General features: G+C 43.8%; 1 protein-coding gene across 24 annotated transcripts in view; it reads right to left on the reverse strand.

Annotated features, from left to right (window-relative positions):
* Positions 1–21,812, reverse strand: part of TANC2 (tetratricopeptide repeat, ankyrin repeat and coiled-coil containing 2) — a 282,115-nt gene that overhangs the window by 78,731 nt on the left and 181,572 nt on the right. For all 24 annotated transcript variants that reach the window (XM_083809549.1, XM_083809550.1, XM_083809532.1 and 21 more), the window contains 2 exons: positions 13,754–14,017; positions 2,014–2,139 (listed from right to left, as the gene is read on the reverse strand). In XM_083809549.1, coding sequence (XP_083665675.1) covers positions 2,014–2,139; positions 13,754–14,017 — 390 coding nt within the window. The remainder of the gene's footprint in view (positions 1–2,013; positions 2,140–13,753; positions 14,018–21,812) is intronic.

Consider the following 21,812-nt stretch of genomic DNA (forward strand, 5'->3'; position numbering starts at 1 on the left):
AAAACCTGACACGCTGCTGCTATTCTCATGCAACCTTAGCAAAAAAAGGGGGAAAAAAAAAAAACATTAAGAAAAGAAGAAAGAAAATATGTAGTGCTACATGTTTTTCAAAAGTGTGTCTGGAAAACAATTTGATTCTGTTCCTACAATAAACTTTAATGTTTTGGATGCAATCACTGCAAATTACGAAGGCTTGGCAAGCTCTTCTGCTCGAACATATGGAAATTTTGTCTGTCAAAGTTTGCTTTCTTCACTTACTGCCTGCTAATACATTTTTATAACTGCCTCACCAGCCAATGTGATTTCATTACAGACTGCAATCCAAAACGACCAAAAAAAAAAAAAAAGCCAACAAAAAAATACATTTTTTTCTTGCAGTCAGGGGCTTGTGTGCTTTGTAGAAATCCCAACTCTACCCCAGGTGCTGCCTGCGGTGCTGCTGAGCTAAACCCAGCCTGCTGCCTCCCATGTCCTTGCCCGAGGACAGCGGCCGCGTTCCCAAAGGAGACCCAAAGAAAGGGGGAGCTGCACAGACTGCCAACAGAAACTGCTCTCCCTGCCTCCCAGGCACAGCTGCAACCCAAAATTCTCCCAAAAGAGCCAGGAATAGGATTTACAGTTTCAATCCTCAGACCACCAGAAGCCAAGGGGGTCTGAGAGAGGAGCCCTGAGCTCTCTTGGCCATTTACTGATGGGGATGAGGCCTTAACCTGGTGATTTGCTGCACATGCAGAGCCATCACCGTTACCAGAACAATTGTTCGAGGACAAAAACCAACGGCAGTGCTCAGATTAAACGGGGGATGGAAGCTGTGCGGTGGGATGAAGCCTCAAGGACATACAGTGCTATGGCAGTGCCAGATCTGACTGGAAATAAAATCCCAAAATGTCAGCCCTGGTGCTTCTTCTCATTGCTAACGTCTTTCTGTGGAATTTGCCAGGAAGAACCGCAAAACTTTCCCCTCTCAAAAGGCCTTTCAGCAGCGAGAGGACCGCCTGAATGGCAGCATTGTGAGCAGCCATAGCAGGGGTGCTTTGGGGTGGTGGCTCCACGCACTGCGCTGGGCTCCCACTGCACGGGCACGCCACAAGTTGCAAAGGGGGCCACAGCTTGTGCTTTTGTTCCAAAATAATAATAAAAAAAAAAGAAGTAGTCCATCAAGCTTTCTCATTTCTCAAAAACTATCAAAGCTCTGAATTAGCCCCAGTGCTCAGTGACAGGGAGCACTGTTAGGGAAGCAATCAGAGAGAGGAATCCGGGGACATTTTGCAGGAATCCCCATATGTGATATAGCATTAAATGCATAGGGTAACACAGATTGGGGGATGCACTTACCCTGCCCCCCCCTTAGCAGTGCCAGGCTGTCTGTAGGCACAGCCAACAGCATCCCAGCCCCAGGACGCCTCTGGAAGGAGGTGTGGGGCTGCGATGCTGCACGTTGTCTTTAGAGTAAAATTTATCGATTTGTATTTGTATTGCCCAAAAGTGAGGCTGCTCACAATTTGGGCCAACTCAGTGAAACAATTCCTCCATAATCCAACTGAAACACAGTTTGGGGCTCCAAAATTAAAGCACATGCTCTTCCAAAAAGGACAATTAGAGAATGTCGGGGTGGGGGGGTGGGGGGGTTGGACCTCTGTCATCAGTGTTCGCAGGACAGTGATGGGGGATGCATCTTTACAGCAAGGCTACACGAAGCGTGTATCTGGCAAACCAGACATCTACTCAGCCCAGAAAAACAACCCCAAAACTTCCCTCCAGTGGCACTTCACTGATCGTGGCACTGTTTTAGGAACAGCAAGGCAGCATCCAGCCAACCACTGCCAGACACAAAGCACAAGTACTTAGTTCATTACACATTTTTCTTCCCAATTTGGCCACGCCGACAAAGAAGACACTGCGGGAGAGCCCCACTCCAACATTTTCGCTTGCAAACCATTGAATCCAGCGGCAGCAACATGAGATCCCCCCCAGATTCCCCATGGAGGCCACGAGCCCCCAGCCCGCTCCTACCTCGCAGGTCCTGCTGCGCGCGGGCGCCGGCCACGCTCTGCCGCGGCATGCGGAGGGACGTCCGCAGGGGAGTGTGCCTCTGCTCGTCCAGGTACGCCAGGTCCTCCAGGTGGGCCGAGCTGGTGGCTACACGAGAAAGCAAAGGACTACATCACACCCAGCTTTGAGATCCCATCTTCTGCCCCACTCATTTTTCCTTTTTTTTAAGCCAAACATACACAGTTATATCTACGTTTAGTCAATGGCGCTGAGATGAGGCAAGTCTAATTTCCCATAGCTGGGAATAAAGAAGTGTTTTGGTAACGTTTTCTCATGCCCTGTTGGGGTTTGCTCTGGTTTGGTCTCCTGTTGAGGTTGGTAAACAAAAAAGACAAATGGAGATGCTTATATTTGAGCCAAGCTCACCCAATCACAAAACTTACTCAATTGCACATGTACAAACTTTGACAAAGACAGTCAGCATTTCCTACTACATAAAAGACGACTCAATAATGCATTTTATGACACAGTCCAAAACCCTTCAATTATTTTAGAGCTACTTAATTTGGATATTAGCATCTAGGTGTTCATAAAGCCAGAATTAGTGGAGGAAAAATTAAACCTTCAACAGACCAGCAAAAACACACAAGTAAATGAGAAAAATGTTATCTGAACTAAAGAAGACGACTTTACTATTCCAAAGTTATTTGCTCATGGGAGAATTTAGTTTTCTGTACAATGTTAGATTAACCAGGCATAATTTATCGGTCTCTGCTGAAGGTGCCATCACTACATGAATAAGTACAGTTGGAAGAGAAATGGCAGCTAGAAACTTTATCTCTCCCTCTTGGAAACTGGCAGATAACACAGTGCAAGGGATTTTTTCTTCCATTTTTCAGCCCAAGCACTGCAGACGGATCGTCCACCTGCCAGCTGGGCGCACACCTCCGGGTGGCCGGGCTGCTGCTGCGGGACACGGCTACGGGCAGTGACCCCCAGGGCATTACGTGGAAACCCAACAAACGGGTGAGAAGCACTGGGTACAAACTGATTTTGCAGATATTTAGCTCCCAATCCCTTGGCCTCGAGCATGACCTCACCTACGGCATTTCCTATCAAGATGTGACATTCATAGTGATCGTTTCACATATCTGTTCTTGACGTAACGCTTTTTCTCAATGACTACAAATATTTTCAAAATCAAATCTCAATATAGAAGAAATAGAAAAGGGAATCTTGCAGATTGATGAGAAATGCCTCCGGACCGTATCAGAGGGGAACGTCTCGCGTTACATTTGCCACCAAGCTGCATTAATCAGTACAAGAAACAGTAATTGCTTTTTTATACAGTGATACGTGATGATTGGAAGACAGGAGAAAACGTGCTTTAAACAAAACAAAATCAGAACACTTGCACATGAATTTACCTACAATTCAGAAAGTGTTTTGCCATGTCATAGCACTTTTCAGCCAAGTAATTTACAGAATATTATAAAATGAAGGAATGAGAACTCCACTGCAAGGGAATACCATGCGCATTTATAACCAGAAAACTTAGAAATAAACAAGTCTTTGCAGATCAGCAGGTCTGTCCTTGTTCTGATAACCACTTCCAAAATTCCCAATAAGCATTTACCAAAGGCAATCACTCTGCTCAGTACTCAGCTGTTCAGCACTCTGTATCTGATCCCTTTTATTTTTTTCCTTTTTGATAAATTCATTATGGTTTTGTAGCAGAAAGAAGGTCTCAGTGGGGATATGTGAATGATAAATGAAACAACTGCAACTTACATTTCATTCACTTTAGTATTTAGTCGCTTACCAGAACAGGATTATTATTTTAAATTGAAATAATTAATTGAATGACTTCTTCAAAGACTGCCTGTGAAGCTGATGTGAATTCTTTGCTGTGAAGTGAGTAAATATTTTGATATCGCTCTCTAGAGCAGTGCTCAGCACCGGACTTTGAATCCTTCCTCCTTGTCACACAAGATGCACCAAGTGAACAAAACCGAAAGGCAGAATATTTCTAAGTGAAGAGAAATATTTTTTTCCACACAATCCCTAATTACCACGTGCCTGTCTTTACAGGATCTTGCTGCAGTCGAAAACTAAGATTGAGAGACTGTAACGGGGTAGAGAGAAGGGGCAGCGATTTTAAATGCTGTTCTTAAAATAATACTCTATTATTTGTAATTCTATTTATAGATTATAACTCTTATAACTTTACTTATAGATTTTAAGAACAAATAAAATAAAAGAGACAGACAGAGAGGACAAAAGGTAAACAACAGGAGTGATAAAAAACAAGGAGCTTAAGTATCAGAGTCTGGTTTTAGAAGTCCTTAGTGCCCTTTTACCCCTGTAAGGTTGATTAGATGCTCACCGTGGGGCAGCAATTGGAGCTGAAGCGCTGCATTTAGAAGATGTGGATTTGGAGCAGACATCAGCAGCGTGCTATAAGCACCGAACCCACCGCAAGCCGCTTGCAGGTTCAATCCCACTTGTACTAAGGCACCACAGGCCAGCAGAACATGTCTTTGGGATGAAAACGTGCCCTTTATGCCCACTTTTTGCAGTGTAAATGAGCCAGGGTGGCTATAGTGGAATAGCAGATACTACCACAGGAGCCAAAGGCAAACCCGAGGCAACCCCAAAGGCAAAATCTAGGTCAAGAGAGGTTCTCCTCCCCCTCTACTCTGCCCTGGTGAGACCACATCTGGAATATTGCATCCAGTTCTGGGCCCCTCAGTTCAAGAAGGACAGGGAACTGCTTGAGAGAGTGCAGCGCAGAGCCACGAGGATGATTAAGGGAGTGGAGCACCTCCCTTATGAGAAGAGGCTGAGGGAGCTGGGTCTCTTTAGCCTGGAGGAGAGGAGACTGAGGGGTGACCTTTTTAATGTTTATAAATATGTAAAGGGTGACTGTCAGGAGGATGGAGCCAGGCTCTTCTCAGTGACACCCAATGATAGGACAAGGTGCAATGGGTGCAAGCTGGAACATAGGAGGTTCCGCTTAAATATGAGAAAAACTTTTTTACGGTGAGGGTGACGGAGCACTGGAACAGGCTGCCCAGGGGGGTTGTGGAGTCTCCTTCTGTGGAGACATTCGAAACCCGCCTGGATGCGTTCCTGTGTGACCCGATCTAGGTGTTCCTGCTCCAGCAGGGGGATTGGACTAGAAGATCTTTCAAGGTCCCTTCCAATCCCTAACATTCTGTGATTCTGTGAAACCTGACATATCTTGAGGGTATTGGGACAGGGAGAAAACCCCAGCAGGCCGAGCTCGCCCGGGAGCAGCTCGGCCTTCATCCTCCACACCTTTGTGCGGCCTGTGCTATCGCAAGGCAGGGCCTGAGCACATAATCCTTCCTTTCCAAGTAAAAGGCCCTTTTCACTTCAGTCGCTTGTCAAACAAGACAAAAACCAGCTGGCCTGGACTCAGACTGACTTGTACATTTCGGATGTGCTGAAAAACCACACCGGGAACAACCCTGGTTGATCCTGAGAGAGCTGAGAAAGGGAATACTCAGGCAAAGGAGACTTTTTTTATATAAAAAATAATCAAAGTCTGAATGCTTTGCTTTTATATTTGTAAATGACACTGCATTAAGCTTATGCAGACCATTAAATTGAGTTAAGGATTATCATACTTCCCAGGCATATCTTCCACACTTGAATGGGAGTTATTAATGCCTTACACACGCGGCTCAGCACTTTTGCTGCGCCAAGGCTCCAGCGCATACAATAAACAAACTTGCTGGCTGAAAGAACCACTGTTTCTTTGTGAAGGCATCAAGCTTTTCCTTTACCAAATTCTGCTAAACATTCTCATGAATGCGGTTCAAGTTACCCCGTTGAAGCTGCTCCTGTTCCTTGGGGGCAGGCAGGAGAATGAAAAGAAAAGGGAAGAAAAATAAAACTACCCCTACTCGGAGGTGATGCGAAGGGATCGGAGCACCTGCAGCGAGCACAACTGTGCGTGTGCTTCACCACCAACTCCTTCTACTCTTACATACGTACGGACAGCAGCTGCCAAAGAACAGCACTTCCGCCCTCCAAATCCTGTATTCAGCCCTGTGCCAGTCCCATATTTGTTCTACCAAGTACAGAGCCATCAAGGATAGCCAGAAACACTCCTTTTCCTGGTAATTTCATTTCTTTATACAAGATCATTCGATGTAGCAACACTGATAAAAGCTCCTTTTTCCATTTTATGTAATGACTTAAAACCAACAATCATTTTCTCTCCAATTATTCATCAACAACAACAAAAAAATCAACTTTTCCTTTGAAAACTCACATTTCTCCTCGAATAGAGAATCAGTGTTATAATATACAGAATCACAGAATCATCCAAATTGGAAGAGACCTCCAAGATCACCTAGTCCAACCTCTGACCTAACACTAACAAGTCCTCCACTAAGCTGGTTATTATATGGTTATTATGGTATATACATGGTATATATGGTATATACGGTATATACCATATCTATATATATGGTGTATATATAGGTTATTAGCAATTATTTTTGACTTGCAGTCTCCAGGAAAACACCTTCATACAAGCCCATCTTGTGCACACTGAGAAAATCCTACACTATAAACATGCTGCATGGCCAAGAACTGAGACTTGCAATACTAACAGTATAGAGCCTCCTGCTAATTGTACAGGATTTTAAATGCCAAATTGTTATTCTCAAGAGGCACATAACATATGCCTTACGCAATCTGTATCGCCCGAATCGTACTTGACTCACAACATTCTTAGGACCGGTTTTGGTTGACTGTTACAGAAGTGTCAACTAGTGTCAGCTTCGTAACTCATGTGCAGTTTTAAATCATTAATCGTAGTGATCACCTAAAACTTCAAGAGAAAACTCCTCAGAGATGCACAGGTTGTCAAGCCCAGTTTTCCAAACGGTATCAGCTGGTCTAATCAAGCACAGCATCTCCCTGCTCGACACACTGCTTTCTGTAAAACAGACGCCAAAACCCAGCATTGCTATAGTTTTTACTTTGCCATATTGACAGTTTTAGTTTTTTTGTTGTTCTGAAAAGGCCGCTTTTAAGGGTTTTTTGTTGTTTGTCTTTTTTCTTTTTTTTCCTCCTCCTTTTTAAGTCCTCAATAATCGCTTTTAGCATAGCTTCAGATGAATGGAATTTGGTGATATTTCATCTCCTACATAAAAGCCACAGTTATTAGATAAAGAGCCAAGTGTCTCATACGCATCAGGCCCATCCTTTCCTTACAGCTTACTTCTGGGCTGTAGGATTTTCCTTCTTAAATATAGGAAATGGTTTTCAACATGAAGCCAGGTTTTTGGAGCCTGTATTAGGGACAACTGCTCCCCCCAGTTGTTAACGCAGAGCCTGATTTGGGAGACGGACGTCCCTTCACAGTGGTTTCTGGCCTCCGATCACACCAGCTAGCAGCTAAAAGGATGGTTAGCCATGTTGGGATGGTTTCTGAGGAACGTAACTGTGCCAGCACTTACTGACTTGTGTAATTAAAAAGCTTTTCTAAGGCACAGAACTGAAAATCTTTAAAAGTTGCATTAGTTCTAGGATGTGGATCTTGGTTAGAAGACTTCAGGTCTATCCAGTCGTTCCTCATCCAGTAACTCAGGTCTATACAAACACGGTAGCCAGTCTTTTACTGTGAATCAGGAGGAGACCTTCTCCTGACTTTGCTCCACGTCAGGACACTGCTCCGAGGCGTTCCTCGTGCCCCAGTGGGCAGCAAGGAGCTTCTGCAGCGAGCAACAACTGCGCGCTTTTCGAGGCACTGCCGTAGGCGTGCGGCTCCCTGGAAGAACAGTTGTTCCATCTCCTGGGGAGAACAGCATGCCAGCTGGCATTTTTTATTGTTTTATTTATCTAGGGAGTCTGCATTTCAGCCTCTATCCTGTCTGTGAAATGGCGATTAAGAGACAAGCGAAGCCCAGATGTTAAGTGGTCTGCGCTGCCAGAGAAGAGCACGGGGATGGCTAACTGCCTGATTTACTGCTGCTCCTACGAGGACTGGGGAGTTCCTCCTCGGCAGCCCAAGCCAGGCTCTTTCCTACCTTCATCATCATCATCCTCTACAGCCACATCCGAAGAGACTCGCACGCTACGAGCGGTGGCTAACGTGAAACACCACATCCATTTCGGGCTTTACCGTGGCTGGTTCTTGTAACTGTCGGTGCAACCACCCTGCCGATGAACTGAGATTTATCCTTCTGATTTAGAACTGAGGAATAATTAAAGAGGCCTACGGCCAGAGAAACGAGAAGTCATTTTTTTAAAGAATATGCTTCAGTACATCAAAAAAATATGCAAGATGAAATGAGCTTATAAAATATAATATTAAACTCTTGAAAGCTTCCCCTCAGTGGTGAGGTTTATTCCGTGCAATAAGACAGAGCGATTGCAGATACAAGAGAAAAAAAGTAAAAGTCCTCAAAATAACATTTGCGTACTGCTGATGCGATTCTTCCAAGGAAATGGCACACAACTAGTGGAAGACAATTCAGCTTCAATGAACTTTCTGACTAACAGACAGAAGGCAACCTGACTTGGAAGTGCTATTTGGCAGCCCAGATGCCCGGTGGGCTTTGGGGATTGGGTCTTTTGGGGGAAAAATGGAGAGAGGGAGGGAGCTGCTGCTCCCAGCTGAGTCAATGGGCTCAGCTTGCTGTGGCTGATGTCAGAGTGTGCTGTTGCAAGGTAAAGTCCTCTCCATTTACCCCAAATTCAGTTTCCTTTCAGCTGTACTAATAAATTTGCTTCAGAATTAATGACATCATTTTTGGCTAGGTATCTGGCCTAAGCTATCAAGAAACAGTCAAGCAATATTAGCATAACACAAAGTTTGGGGTTTTATCTGAGGCATCTTTGTTTCATCTCTCTCTTTGGAATGATTCATAGGAAGAGTTGTATCTAATTCAGAGAACACCAACCCAATAACGAAAGTGAAAAAAAGAACAAATTTTTGCTGTACTGCAACACATTGCAGGGCTTGTGGAAAAGCAAGCACACTACAGCAGATCTAATTAGAGCTTCCCTTCCCTGTGTTGCAGCATGTTGCCTTTAACATCATACTTCTTTCTGAGTCATTTTGGTATCAATTCTTTCCCTTGGGCGGAGCAAGAGGTATTCTTAAAAAGCTTCTGCTGTGCTTCTTCCCGAGCGTGGTCTCCCAGGGTCTCGCTGAGGTTTTGCAGACCCTCCGAGCATCATGCTCGCCCTGCTCGTGAGACCTCTCCGTCCTCCTCCAGGGACAGCACAGGACAGAAGTAAACATGAACGTATTTCAATGTTAAGAAACGTTTAAGTCAGCTTTTAGGACTTTCCCGTGCCCCTGGTTTGTGCTTTTCCCCTGCGTGGCGCAGGCAGGGCTGCTGTGCGCTCACATCTCTGCCAGAAGCATCCCAAGAGGACCAGCTGCCAGACGCAGGATGCTTCCTGAGATAACCACTGCTCTCTGTGCTCTCACAGACCTCACTGAGAGGCATCTGTGCAAACCCTGCCCTCACCTTTAAAGATTAAATTCCTTATCCATTAGAAAGTTTAAGCAAATAGCTAAATAATATATTTGCTGTTATTTTATATTCTCCGAGAGGAAAAAGAGAGGATCTAGTATTATAAAAGGTCATTTTAATTCTCTGTTAACATTGAAGCAGACCTTATAAACCATGTGCAGGGTCTACATAACTCAAGATTTCATGTTTCATTTCATGGGTAATGGAAGCAGAATGAGACGCTCATCGTGTACATGAGCTGCAAACGGTGCTGAGGCCTTTGTGTTCATTCAGAAACCTGAATGCCCAGCTCCAATGTCAAGTGTCTTCTGATGATTACTATGAGAAATGTTGGAAGCATATAAAATGAGTTATTGTGCTCATTTGCCTGGAAGAGGGTAGGAGGAAAATACAGTTGCAGCTTTCAGTTTCTGGGAACAATAAAACAGCAAAACCAATGGATTCACATGGCTCTGAACTGTAAAACCAAGTTTTAAAGAATTGTTGGAAGACCTGGGATTATTTTTATAGGTGTTTTTCTTGGATCCCAACCTCTGGATGCTTGCAGTCCTTTCCCATTTCCCACAGTAAAACAGAGCGCACAATCTCTGCAGATGGGCAAAGTGCTCCGCACCGTACAGAAGTACAGAGCAGGTAAACACTGCAGAAAGAGGATTACAATCACTTCCTTGGCAATTTGCTGTTGCTGTCAGCACTCTGATCGCAAAGGATAACCAGATCAGCTTTCTATCCTTTGGCAATGAACAGGAATTTTTCTATCTTATCGCCCCTAATGTGCTCACTCGTTACCTTGAACTGGTTCTGTACGCAGCTCCACTCTTTGTTCCTTTCCCTTTCCTTCCCTTTTTTAAAAAAAAAGAAAAAACTTTTTTTCTTTTTAGCTTTGAGATTTGGGGTTTCAATTAGAACTGGTGATTACTCGATTACGCTTTGTGAATGCCACACAGCCAGAAAAATTGCTGTTAATACTGGAAGAATGGAGGCAGGTTTCTTTGTACTGCAAGGTCACACTCTGGAGAGGTACCGATACCTCTAAAAACACTCCCTACGGTGCCTATGTAGGAAGTGAAGGGGCTTTCCCTAATTACAACGAAGAACATTTTTAATTGGCTTATTTTTTAACATTAATTTAATACAACGTCAGCCGAACAAACAAAAAAAGTATTTTAGTGGGTTTGAGCCATATCACTGAGGTATTTGTTAGCAGCAAATAGGAATACCCAGCCTTTCTGGAGGCAGAGCTGGGTTTCTCTTCACATTTATCTGAGAATGGTGCAGGAAACCGATTTCAGGATCTGAGCTGCATTTTTAGCTCTGAGAAGACTTGGTGGAACCAGAAGGCAGGGGAGACTGGCTGGTGGCTGGACCGCGCTGGCTGACGGCGCAGGGCTCTGGGGTATGGTGGCAATAATTAAAACGTAACTAAGAGCTGTTAATGTCTGATATTAAGAGAAAAGAATCAGCAGCTCTGGTCCCTGAATTTCCTTAGCTTTTTTTCCCCCTGCGAGCATGGTATTAATGCTATGACTCTATGCTCACATTTTGTTTCATTTTCTTCTAATGTATTAGTGGTATTTTAACTCGTAGCCAAGCTGCGAGCAATTTATTGTCTGTGAGTAGTGTGTGACCCCAAGCCCTTCAGCTCTCCCACTACTGGGCTCAGGACAATTTGCCCCCTCCCTTTCGCACCCCAGCTCTCCTCTCTCTTTCAATTAAGTACTGTGAAATGCTGGCTGCCCAGCACAACAGCGGTGCCCTTCACAGCTGCTTCTGGCTTCAAACCATAAAATTGCCCAGCAACTTTTATACTCCGTGCAGTAATTCACTAAGTATTGGTCACCATATGTGCCCCGACTGAGCTCACGCAAAGGAAGTACTCCCACTATTCCCACAACTTAAAAAAATCACATCCCATACGCAACAACCCAGGGACTGGAGTGATTTACCAAGACCCAGAAGTGCTCTACCAAACCTCCCATCTCTACAAACATCCCGCTTTGGCATTTTAAGGTACTCCAGGGTTTTTCCAAGAGAAAATGTTTGCAATAAATTGTTTTTAATTGCTTTTGAAGACGTATTATGCAACTAAGTGCAAGACTGGATCAATACATGTTGGGAGAACGGCTTCCATTTGTGAGCTGGAGGGATTCATACATGACACTGATTGCATTCGTAAGCCTGGCATAGAAATGAACATTTTTGTTCCGTTTTGGAAGATAAACAAGGAACATTTTAAGAAAACCACAGAAAAAAGCAAAAAGCCACAAGGTGTAAGTGCTGCCGTGCAATGGAACAGACTGTTTGTGTATAAATAGACTGTTCAGCTGTGTTGCAAAACAACAACAAAGAAGAACAGTGTGTGTTAGCAAAGGTGTGGCTTCATCATTAGCTTAAAACGTGGAAAACCACCCTAAGACAGGCTGCTCTGTGCCCCATCCACTGCCAGGTGCTCTGTCTTCTGCCCCCACACTAATGAACTCAAAATTAATGGCTCAAAATTAACGTGTGTGTTTTCTGGAGGGTTAACTTTGAGTCAGATTGGTCTGCTGACCTGGGCCATCACCCGGCTGCACAATGTCAAGTGCTCGTGCTACGAGGTGCAGCTTGCAGAGAGAGCAGGTCGACTCTCTGGGCTTAGAGAACTTAGAGGAAATAGCACTTGGGCAGACAATGCTAAAAGGTTAAGCCAAATCTTGTCCTCTTTTCCATAGCTATTCCTACAATGGTTTATCCTGCGGTATGTGTGCTAGCTGATATACTAATAAAAGCACGAAGAGACATAAGAAAAGGCTGTTCCCGAATCTTCCTAAATGGTTTTCTACCACGTTTTTCTATTTGCCTATAAACATACGAGGCAAGCCAACCTCTTCCAAAGTCACTGAAACCAGTATACCCAGGTATTTAAGTGTACGGTAACCAGCCCTGGTTTCTTCTGCAGGTGTCGATGATGTGTCACTTCTAAGAAGTGAACCCAAAGCCTAAGTAAGGAGGCTTTGCAAGCGGAGTTTCCTGCTTCTATTTTCTATCACCTCTTTCTAACCTGAAATCCCATGCCTTTAGTCTTTCAGATGTAAGCACGTGGCACGTGTTGTTTAACCACCACGCTTAGGGGCTTTGTATTTTAGCATCTAAAAAACCTCATTTCTACATTGCTTTTAGGCCTTTGATTTTCCAAAGTGGGATTAAAAAGGAAATTTAATCTAGTTATGCAACACAGCCTGGGTGGACCAGCAATGCTATTTTAACCAACAGTCTCCTGGGTCTTTGCAGCTCAGACTTTCTGGACTAATATTTCTAAGGAGACTCCTGCAGGGACTCTACAAAAAGACAAAGGTTTCTCCATGTGTCTATACAGACAGACATACAGACCATCTGAACACAATGCTTAACCCCCAAAAAGTTACCCAGGAAGAAAACAACAGCAAAGCAAGGAAAAATAATTCCAGGCAAGAAGCTTTTCAGTAAAGCTTTAATATCTTTGATCCTATCTCTTGTTCCTGCTGTTACCAACTTGAGGGATGAACTTAGCAGATTGTTGAGAGATTACCAAGCTATGTCACAGCATCATTTAAGAATCTTTCAAATAGTGGCTATGAAATTAAATGAAGAAAATTTTGACACTGTGCCAAAACAAAAAGCTCAATCATTAGCAAATCCCAGATGCTGCAAAAGCTGAACTAGTGTACGCACACATGTGCTAATGCATGCGGGGCAAAGTCCCATCAAGAGATTGGATCCACAGCAACTTTTCTGCAGGAAACTTCATAATTCTCTTAACTCTGAAGTTCTTTTGATCATCAGAGAAGATCAGACATTTGATTTTTCTCACAAAGATTCCGTCAAAAGAGTATAAATGACTGTCCTGGAATTATGCAGTACTTTAAACCTGAGCATTTTATATCTATATTTGCGTTGTAATGATTGGAAAAAATTACTTTTTTTTTTTTTTTTTTTTACTAAATATACTCTCCGCTAATCTTACAGTTGTACAATTTTGTAAAAATGACACCACAGATTGCTGAAATAACTGTTAAACTACATCAGAAACAGTTTTCCCCACAGGAATTTTCCATGTAGAAGTAATAAGTCAAATGGACAGACGATTTTTGTCACACTTAATGACTACAGAAAGGAGATTCCTCTGTGGACAACGATAACATGAAAAAGGCTGTGGCATGTATATGCTGTGTCTCTAATTTCAGCATGACATAAAGGAAAAAATGTTTATTTCTTACCTGCTACGGAATTTGGCCGTGGCATAAGGTAAAGAGGAATAGACTGCACTGACTGGGACAAGACCGTCTCCAGGTTCCTTTCCGGGATCTTGTTCAAGCTGTAGGTTGAGGCCGTCATGTTCTCATCCACGCGATACAAGCAGGAGTCCATGCTGGACTTCTGGGACTGCCAGGGTTTCAGGTTTCCTCCAGATCCAAGCTCTTTACTGCTCTCCCCTCCATACTTCGTGCGTTCCACATTTTCTGAGTAGCTTGTCAAAGTAGCTTGAAGGAAGAAATTACAAACAAAGTGACTAACAAAGAAAGAATTGCTTGCATACATGCTGCTATACACGAAGTTGTGCAACGCAAACGCCAAAAATGATGCTCATCATATTTTCCACATGCACATAAATCAGAGATGGAATTTAGTTTAATGATACTACTTCTGCTTACTACTTCTAAAAGAACATTTGAGCTATAATGTCTTGGCTCATACTGTTAAAAGCCATTTATAATTATAAAGATTATTAAAAATTATGTACAATGTCGTATTAGAATACGCAATTCCAGAAAGACTAGAAATGATTAAGGAAGAAACTTTATCAGTGCTCCAGATATCTTTCAATTTGCATCACAGTTGCAACCTTTTCAGAGAATGCTTTCAGAAATTTATAAACGTAGGAGTATAATTTATAAACACTGTAACAATGAAATATCACATACAAACCCACACCTGACTTGCACGAACAATTAATTCTTATGGATTCGTTCGGTTCAGAAAGTGAACTCGGTGTCTCGTTTGATTTACAGCCGTTTGTATCAAGCTTTAAATGTAATCCGTACATTTTCCCTCATACTGCTTGACTTGAAAGAGTAGGATTGTTGATATATTGACATATAACTCACTATCCTCTCACTTGCCACAACTGTGCAGATTCCTACCGCTATTCCAGACCCTGAAATACAACTCCATCCTGCCTATTCCTGAGCCCCAGGCGCGCTGTGCTTGTAGATGTACTCGCTAATATTTATCTCATAAATCCACTGAAATATGTCATTTTCACTTAGCCATGGTAAATACCTCTCCAAGTCCAAATTCTCTGCTAATTTCTCTGCCATCTGTCCCTGGACACAGCAGCATCTCCTCTTGTTTGCAGCACAAACCCCGCTGTTACGCTTCCTTAGGGGCAGCCTTCCTTGCCCGCACAACAGCTCAGTCCCGCAGCTCTGCTGCCTCACTGACAACCAGCCCCGCGTTTATTTTTGTCTTGATAAATGCAAACAGCAAATTACTCCCAAGATTCACGTGCTTTTAGGCTAAAGCCTTGCCAAAGCTTTGCCCACTTTTTGAAGGTGAGCAGCCTCAAGAAGAGGCTCCAGGCAAAGAGCACCTAAAGGAGGCTGCTGTCTAATTGCACGTGGGCAAGGGTTCTTTTGTTTGTTTTTCCAACTTCATTCAGGAGCAGAGAACTACATATTTTAGTTGGTTGTTCACATGATGGGTGCTGCCTGATGTTAGGCATCCGATTCAACTCGGAAATACCCCAACGAAGCTGCCCTGTCCCCTCTGACAAAGCAGGCAGCTTCAGGCACTTAAAATCAGGGCCGACGCTGCTCTCCTTGCACAGGTGCCAAGCCGACTGTTCGGCTCTCTCCCCAGTGCAGAACCATTCATTTCAATATCCAAGGACCAACCTGGATTAATTATACATGTTAAACGTCACCATAACATGAACCAGAATTAAAGCTTTCATCTGAATTCACAAAATCACCAAAAACCCCACCAAGACCTGCAAGAAGTGCCTGTTCTGTGTCCATCCCAGCACAGCCCGTGCGGCTTCACCTTTAGCTTTTGGACCTATTTATTTCTCAGGGTTGTGCTTCCCATCCATAAAGTGAGATCAATGGTTTTGTACCTCATCGAGGTTTCCAAAATTTAGCTGTTTGTAACATTTTTTAAAACTTAAAACCAACGCAGGTAACAGATAAGAAGTGGTATCTTCAGAAATGTTGGCATTTAAACACAGCGTGCTGTCAGGTGAACACATTTACACTGTAACGTGATAAAATAAGATACAAACAAGAAGCAGATGTTCACAGATTTCTTTTGCTCCCTTAAATTGCTTAATATCAACACACAAATTTTTAACTGTTTCCCAGAAAAACTCCATTTCAAAAGTCTGGCTCTGAGGTGCTAAGCATACCGTGTTGTCCATTTACAGAAAAAAAAAATCCATTAATTTATCCATTAATTTATACAACCTCAGTATATTTCTAATTAATCTTGGTAGAAACGCGTCAGCAGCTGAAAGCACTAATCTTCAACTACATTAAACTGAGGACAAAACAAAATAACCATGCGTCAAAATAGGATTTCTCTTAATGAAGTGGCAAAAAAAAAAGATAATAAACCCTGCTGGTCTCTTTTCTAATTGTCAATTTGTGTTCATTTTAAACATAATTTTCACTGTTTTACACTAAGGCTGTTTACGTGCAAACTCTTCATTGAATCAGGTATTTCGGATTGCTCCCTGCGGATCAATTTACCTTCTGAACAGCCCGGGATAATACAAGCACGGCTACACAGCCTGGAAGCAATTACTCTACGGACTTAATCTGTTCTATGAGCTATTTTAAACCAAAACAATTTTCATTTTATTTAAAAGGCAAAAGCGTGAGGCTATCTACAAGTCGGCAACATGAGCCGACATGCAGAGCACGTCCCCTGGGAGAAGTAAAGCCTTACCAGCAGCACCCCAGAGCTGGGCTTAGCCCCGGCACCTGGAGCCCAGCAACCTCGCCACAGACATTTGAGCGAGCAACATTGAATCTCACAAAATTCACATTACGTGCACCAACTAAGGTTGTTTCACTGCGATAACCAGGGTCAAAAAGCGAGTCATGCTTAGGTATAAAAAAAAGTGCAAAGACTTTTTGGGTAGAAAGAACTTCATTTAAGTTCCAGACGGGATCAAGCCCATAAACACCTGCCGCCAGAAGAAAAGCTGCGAATTATTATTATTTCTGCAGGTTTGCCATCTGCATACCCGAAAATTTCCAAAGAACAGAGCTGCGGAGGGGATTCTAGGACAGGAGCTGCCTTGAGACATTTGGGTGTGCGAGCAGGCATCCGCACGGTCTCCTACATTTCCCTGCTGGGGATTAACTGTGCTCTGCAGGAATAAGCTCTTCGGACGGCTGCGTGGGGAAAGAGGACCCACCCCTGGGCTGAATCCTGTCCAAATTCACAACAGGGCTGCTGCTGTGTCATTAATGTACCCGAACTCTACCTACATGTTAAAAATATTCTGCGCCTTAGAGCAGTGAAGCGCTGGGGAGAGGATGGGGTGAGGCTGTCTGGCGAGGAACCGTGCACCACCACGACACCACTGGCCTTATTTCCATCCTCAAGAAGATTTTGGTGTACAGAGCTATAAGGAAACCATCAGAACATCAGATTGTACTGAAAACTGACTCTCATGTTGAAATTCCTGCTGATATTACTACTTCGGTTAGATTAAAGATCTAAATCACCAGCAAGTATTTAGCACTAATCCTTGGAGATTTCGTGGCTCTGTAATTCCTGACTACGGCACTAACCCAGCCGATGGGCTGCGAAAAGGAGATCCTAATGGCGAAAGATCCCAACAGACCAAAAACTGACTTTGCATTGTTTAGATTGTGCCAGTGCTAAAAGGGGCTGCAGGGACATTTATGGACTGACCCACCAGAAACCCAGTATTTGAAGTTTTCATCACTGGCAACGCTTCAGCTGTGCGGGACATGCAGGGCTTTGAAGGACGAGGGATGTCACAGCCTGGGGACGAGGAGGGTCAGCGTCCCTGAGGGTGGCCCATAGCACCACAAAGTCAGAAATTAGAAAACTGGGAAATGACAATGCAGTTGTCACACCGATGGAGATGTCAGAATTAATCCTTTCTTAATGAACGGGTTATAAAAGACCCAAACAGTTCTGCAGACACTGCTGGGAATTTTTTTACGGGAGGGACTCGTGCAGGGACGGAGCAGGACGGGGGCACCCAAGGGAGCCGTGTGCTGAACAGGAGAGACCCGAGAGCCAGGGAGAAACGTCTGTGGTTCTCTACAGCACTCCAGTGACGGCACATGTAGATAAATATAGGTGCATATATATCTCATATCCCCACTGAATCGGCCGGCGTGCAGTTCACGCCGTGTTTAATCTGAGGACAGAATTTGAGGCATGTGAAGCATCAGAGCTCCGCACCACTCCTCAGTGACTGAAGCCCAGACAGGCCAGGCCCTCTCACTGCGGGATCAAGGCGCGGAGGCGCCCCTGTGCAGTCCCCGCCGCGCCTCTCGGGGGATTTGCCGTCTCTGCCCGCAAGATTTCAACACCGCCCTCTGTAACAGCACCAACGGTATCGGCGAGAGCGGCGCTGCCTCGGCTTCTTTGAGGATGTGTGCTTTGATGCCGGGAGGGGAGACACTCCAGAGATGCACCAGCGGCCCTTTTACAATCCCATCTTGCTTTAGCATTCAAGACTCACGCTTGCCTTTTACCTCAGCAGAGGATTTGATGCTTTGCCTGCGTCAAGCTTTTGATTTCGAACCCTGACGTGGCTCCTCTCCTTTGGTGAAACATCTTGGTTAGAACTTTTTACAAACAGCATGTTTTAAAATATTTTTCTTTCTTTGGAAAAGAGCAGAACTGCATCCAAGATGCATCTAAGACAGCATCCCAGACGTCACCGAAGCCAGTGCTACGCATTGCTAAGAAATATCACGTATTTACAGGACAGCAAATATTATTTCTAACGTAGTTGCAGGTCGGCCTGTGCCCCGGAGCACAAGGCTTTCAACTGCATTTGTCTCGAGTCAAACATGCGAGGGGAATTTTACCATCCCATCCAATTCTCCTCGAGGCAGAGATCATGCCTGGAAAATGTCAACCTTTATGCTCACGTTGCAGATGGAGCTGAAGGAAAAAGCACTTTCCTACAGCTACCCTTTTATGATGAGCAATAGCTAGGATATTAATTATATGTAGAGATTTATAATGCATCTCAAGTAGGAAATAGGGATTTTGTTGCCTTAAAGAAATAACGGCAGCAGAGCAATGAGCCTCATATATTGCCCTGAAACTGGATACTAGAAGCACTTTTGCAGCCACTGCAGGTTAACCTCATCTCACTCTCATCCAGTAACACAATAAAATACAACTTGCCTTATCACATTAGAGATGTCCTAGCTAAAATGTATGACTTTACAGGGAGTAAAATAAATTTTTACCCCAATTTACATAAACCTTCATAAAGTCAGCTGCAGAGAGGTACACTTAAATATAGCCGAGTCGCCCCAGACCACTCCCGGGACCTTGGCTGCCAGGGAGAAAAGCTGGGCAGGCACAAACCAGAAGCCCAAATCTTTCCCCAGGGATGGAGGCAGCCTTTGGCACTGCAACCAGAACATGGGTGGCCTCTGGAGCACTGGGTGCTTTCAGAGGAAGAGAGTTATTCTTCACTGGACACCATCAGGCAGAAAGTTTAAGGATTATCCAAACAAAACAAAAAAAAACACCAAACAAACCACAACCTTAAACCAGCCCTGGTTTTGAGGTCAAAATCCACCTTGTTCTTCCTACGTTTAACTTTTCTTACAACAGTGGTCTCAAATAGGGAAAACAAATCATTGGCTTAATTTGCATAAACAATCCTATGAAAAGACAGAGATTAACCAGGTAAACCAATTTCTGCTCCAAGCCTCAAGCTACTATAAATCACAGTAAGCGCACAAAAGGTCTTGAAACGTAATGAAAAATACCTTGACAGTAGCATCATGCTGACCCTATATTCTTGCCGTTCTAAATCTGAATTCCCTGCTGTAATGGCTGACAGGCAGGATGAAGAATGGTATGAATGCCTCCAAGCCAGAAAGGGCTCGTACCTGCTTGCTCTGCAGACTAGAGACGTAAGGGTAAAGCAGCATTAGAACCCGGGGACGCTCCCCGCATCACGGCACAAGTTACTGCAAATACCGAGCTCGGGAAACAAAGCTTATCAGCGAATCTTTCCTCTATAAACCTTAGTTTATCACTTGCTGAAGCAAGGTGGTGAGTGTTTTTCACAGTCCTCTATTGTGAATATTAAAGAAATCTGGTTAAAAGGTTCCAAATCTAATATATAAGCAGCAACTTGAGTTTTCCTCTAGCTAACTCCTGCTCGGTCTTTTCAGTGGAGTCTTTCTTTCAGTTTTTCACTCCATTTTTTTTCCATCTACCAGGCTGGACTGTAAACCAGAGCAGATTTCACAGTTCTAATGTAACGCGTGTTCTGGGCTGCTTCCCTCTGCTTTTATCTTTAAACACTTCTTTCTCTCCTCCACCTTTTTTCCCCCCCAAAAAAAAACCTAACAACCACTTGTCGCCAAGTTATTCTCTATCCAGTATTTAAGGGCCAGATTTTGGTAGCAAACCCAGCCCTTGACACCTCGGAGATTTAACTGGGGGGAGGCAGAAATGTTGTTTCATGCCTGGTTGGGTTCCTCACTCCTCACCCTGACCACGAATCGCTTCACATGTGCACACGTTTACTTTTGCTCAATTTGTCCTTTTTAAGGAAATTAAGAAAAAAATGAATCAGAATCCAGAAACGATATTTTATGTACTTGATGTGGTTGGGATTCTGTGATCCCACCAATTTTGCTCTACAGCTACTGACGTGCCTGATAAATAGCCTCCCTTTTCATCTCCGACCGTCAGCCCAATCACCTGCAATATGCAGATGCATTAACGAACAAAAGCTCATCATCATCACCATCAGACATTTTTCAGGGAGCTCCTCCTTTGGGGAATGAACCCAAATGGAAGCTGGGTAGACTAAAAAAAAACTGCAATTGTTAGAAATCTTATTCATTATTAACCAGAACGTTTCATAATACTGATGAGATTGTCAGAATTCAAATGCAGCAGCTGTAAGATCACAAAAATATTTAACCTGAGTTAAATTTATCTTGAAGTGCCTTTTGAGCTGCTCTTTGTTCTCTTCTCAAAACAGTTAAACTTGCAAACAAATGTATCTTGTTTTATTGTCAGCAGCGTCTTTTCTGCTTCACGTGCAGTCTAGATGAATTTATTAACAATCCTGTTTTCAACCAACGAACGCATAAATCTGTAGAAAGCAGCAACTTGATAAAAAGTCAGGAGTCCGAGTGAGGAATGAAAAGCATCAAGGAGGGGAGAGGGAAATAAAAAAGCTACCGGGCAGATATCCAGGAGGGGATGGGGACCCTTTATGTGTCTTCTTTGTAAAATCCACAAAATTTAAGTGAAGCCAACTGGTCCGCATGGTATTAGACCTACCTACATCACTGCAGCAGTGGTGCAAGAGGATTTACACCGCTCACTGGCTTTCCTTCCAGCTGCCCCAGCATCATACCTGTATTTCCTCGCCCAGAACGATCCCCCTGATCATTAAGCAGGGAACACGTTGCAGATTAGCACAGAAGTTTACATAAAGGAGGAACACGGCCCCGTTTCGTCAGGGAGTAAATCACAGCACTGCAAATGTCACTTCTCCGGGAAGATTCAACACGGGAACGCAGCCGCTCTCTTAGTACCCTCGGGAGACTGCTACTAAATGATACGAAGTGCTACTCAAACATCACAAGCACTTGGGAGATCTTCCTATTCTGGCAAGAAATGTTTTCTGCTTTATTTGAAGACTTGCCTAAGACTGTTGGAGATTTCTTTTTGTGTTTTCTGCTGCATCCGAGCAGCAAAACTTTAGAAGGCCACTTCTGTCGGGACGAGAAGCGCAAAGTCTCGCTGCAGGAGCATGTGATGCCTTGACCAGTTTTCTTTTCAGTAGCAGATTTTGAACATTAACAGTTGGCTGCTTTTATACAGTGAGAGCCAAAAAATCCTGGAAGCTATTCAGAGGTTAAAATCAGGTCAGCATTTTCACCAGCCATTCTGTTTTACACAAAAACGATTTAGTGGCTTTGAGGAGAAAGGGCTGACTTGCTCCTATCTCTCCTTTTGGCTCACCTCCTCTTTTCCTACCCTCCCCCACCTTTATTTTTTTTGTAAGTTAACGAT

Source organism: Anser anser (genome assembly GCF_964211835.1).
Source record: "Anser anser genome assembly, chromosome: 23".
Classification (NCBI taxonomy): Eukaryota; Metazoa; Chordata; class Aves; order Anseriformes; family Anatidae; genus Anser; species Anser anser.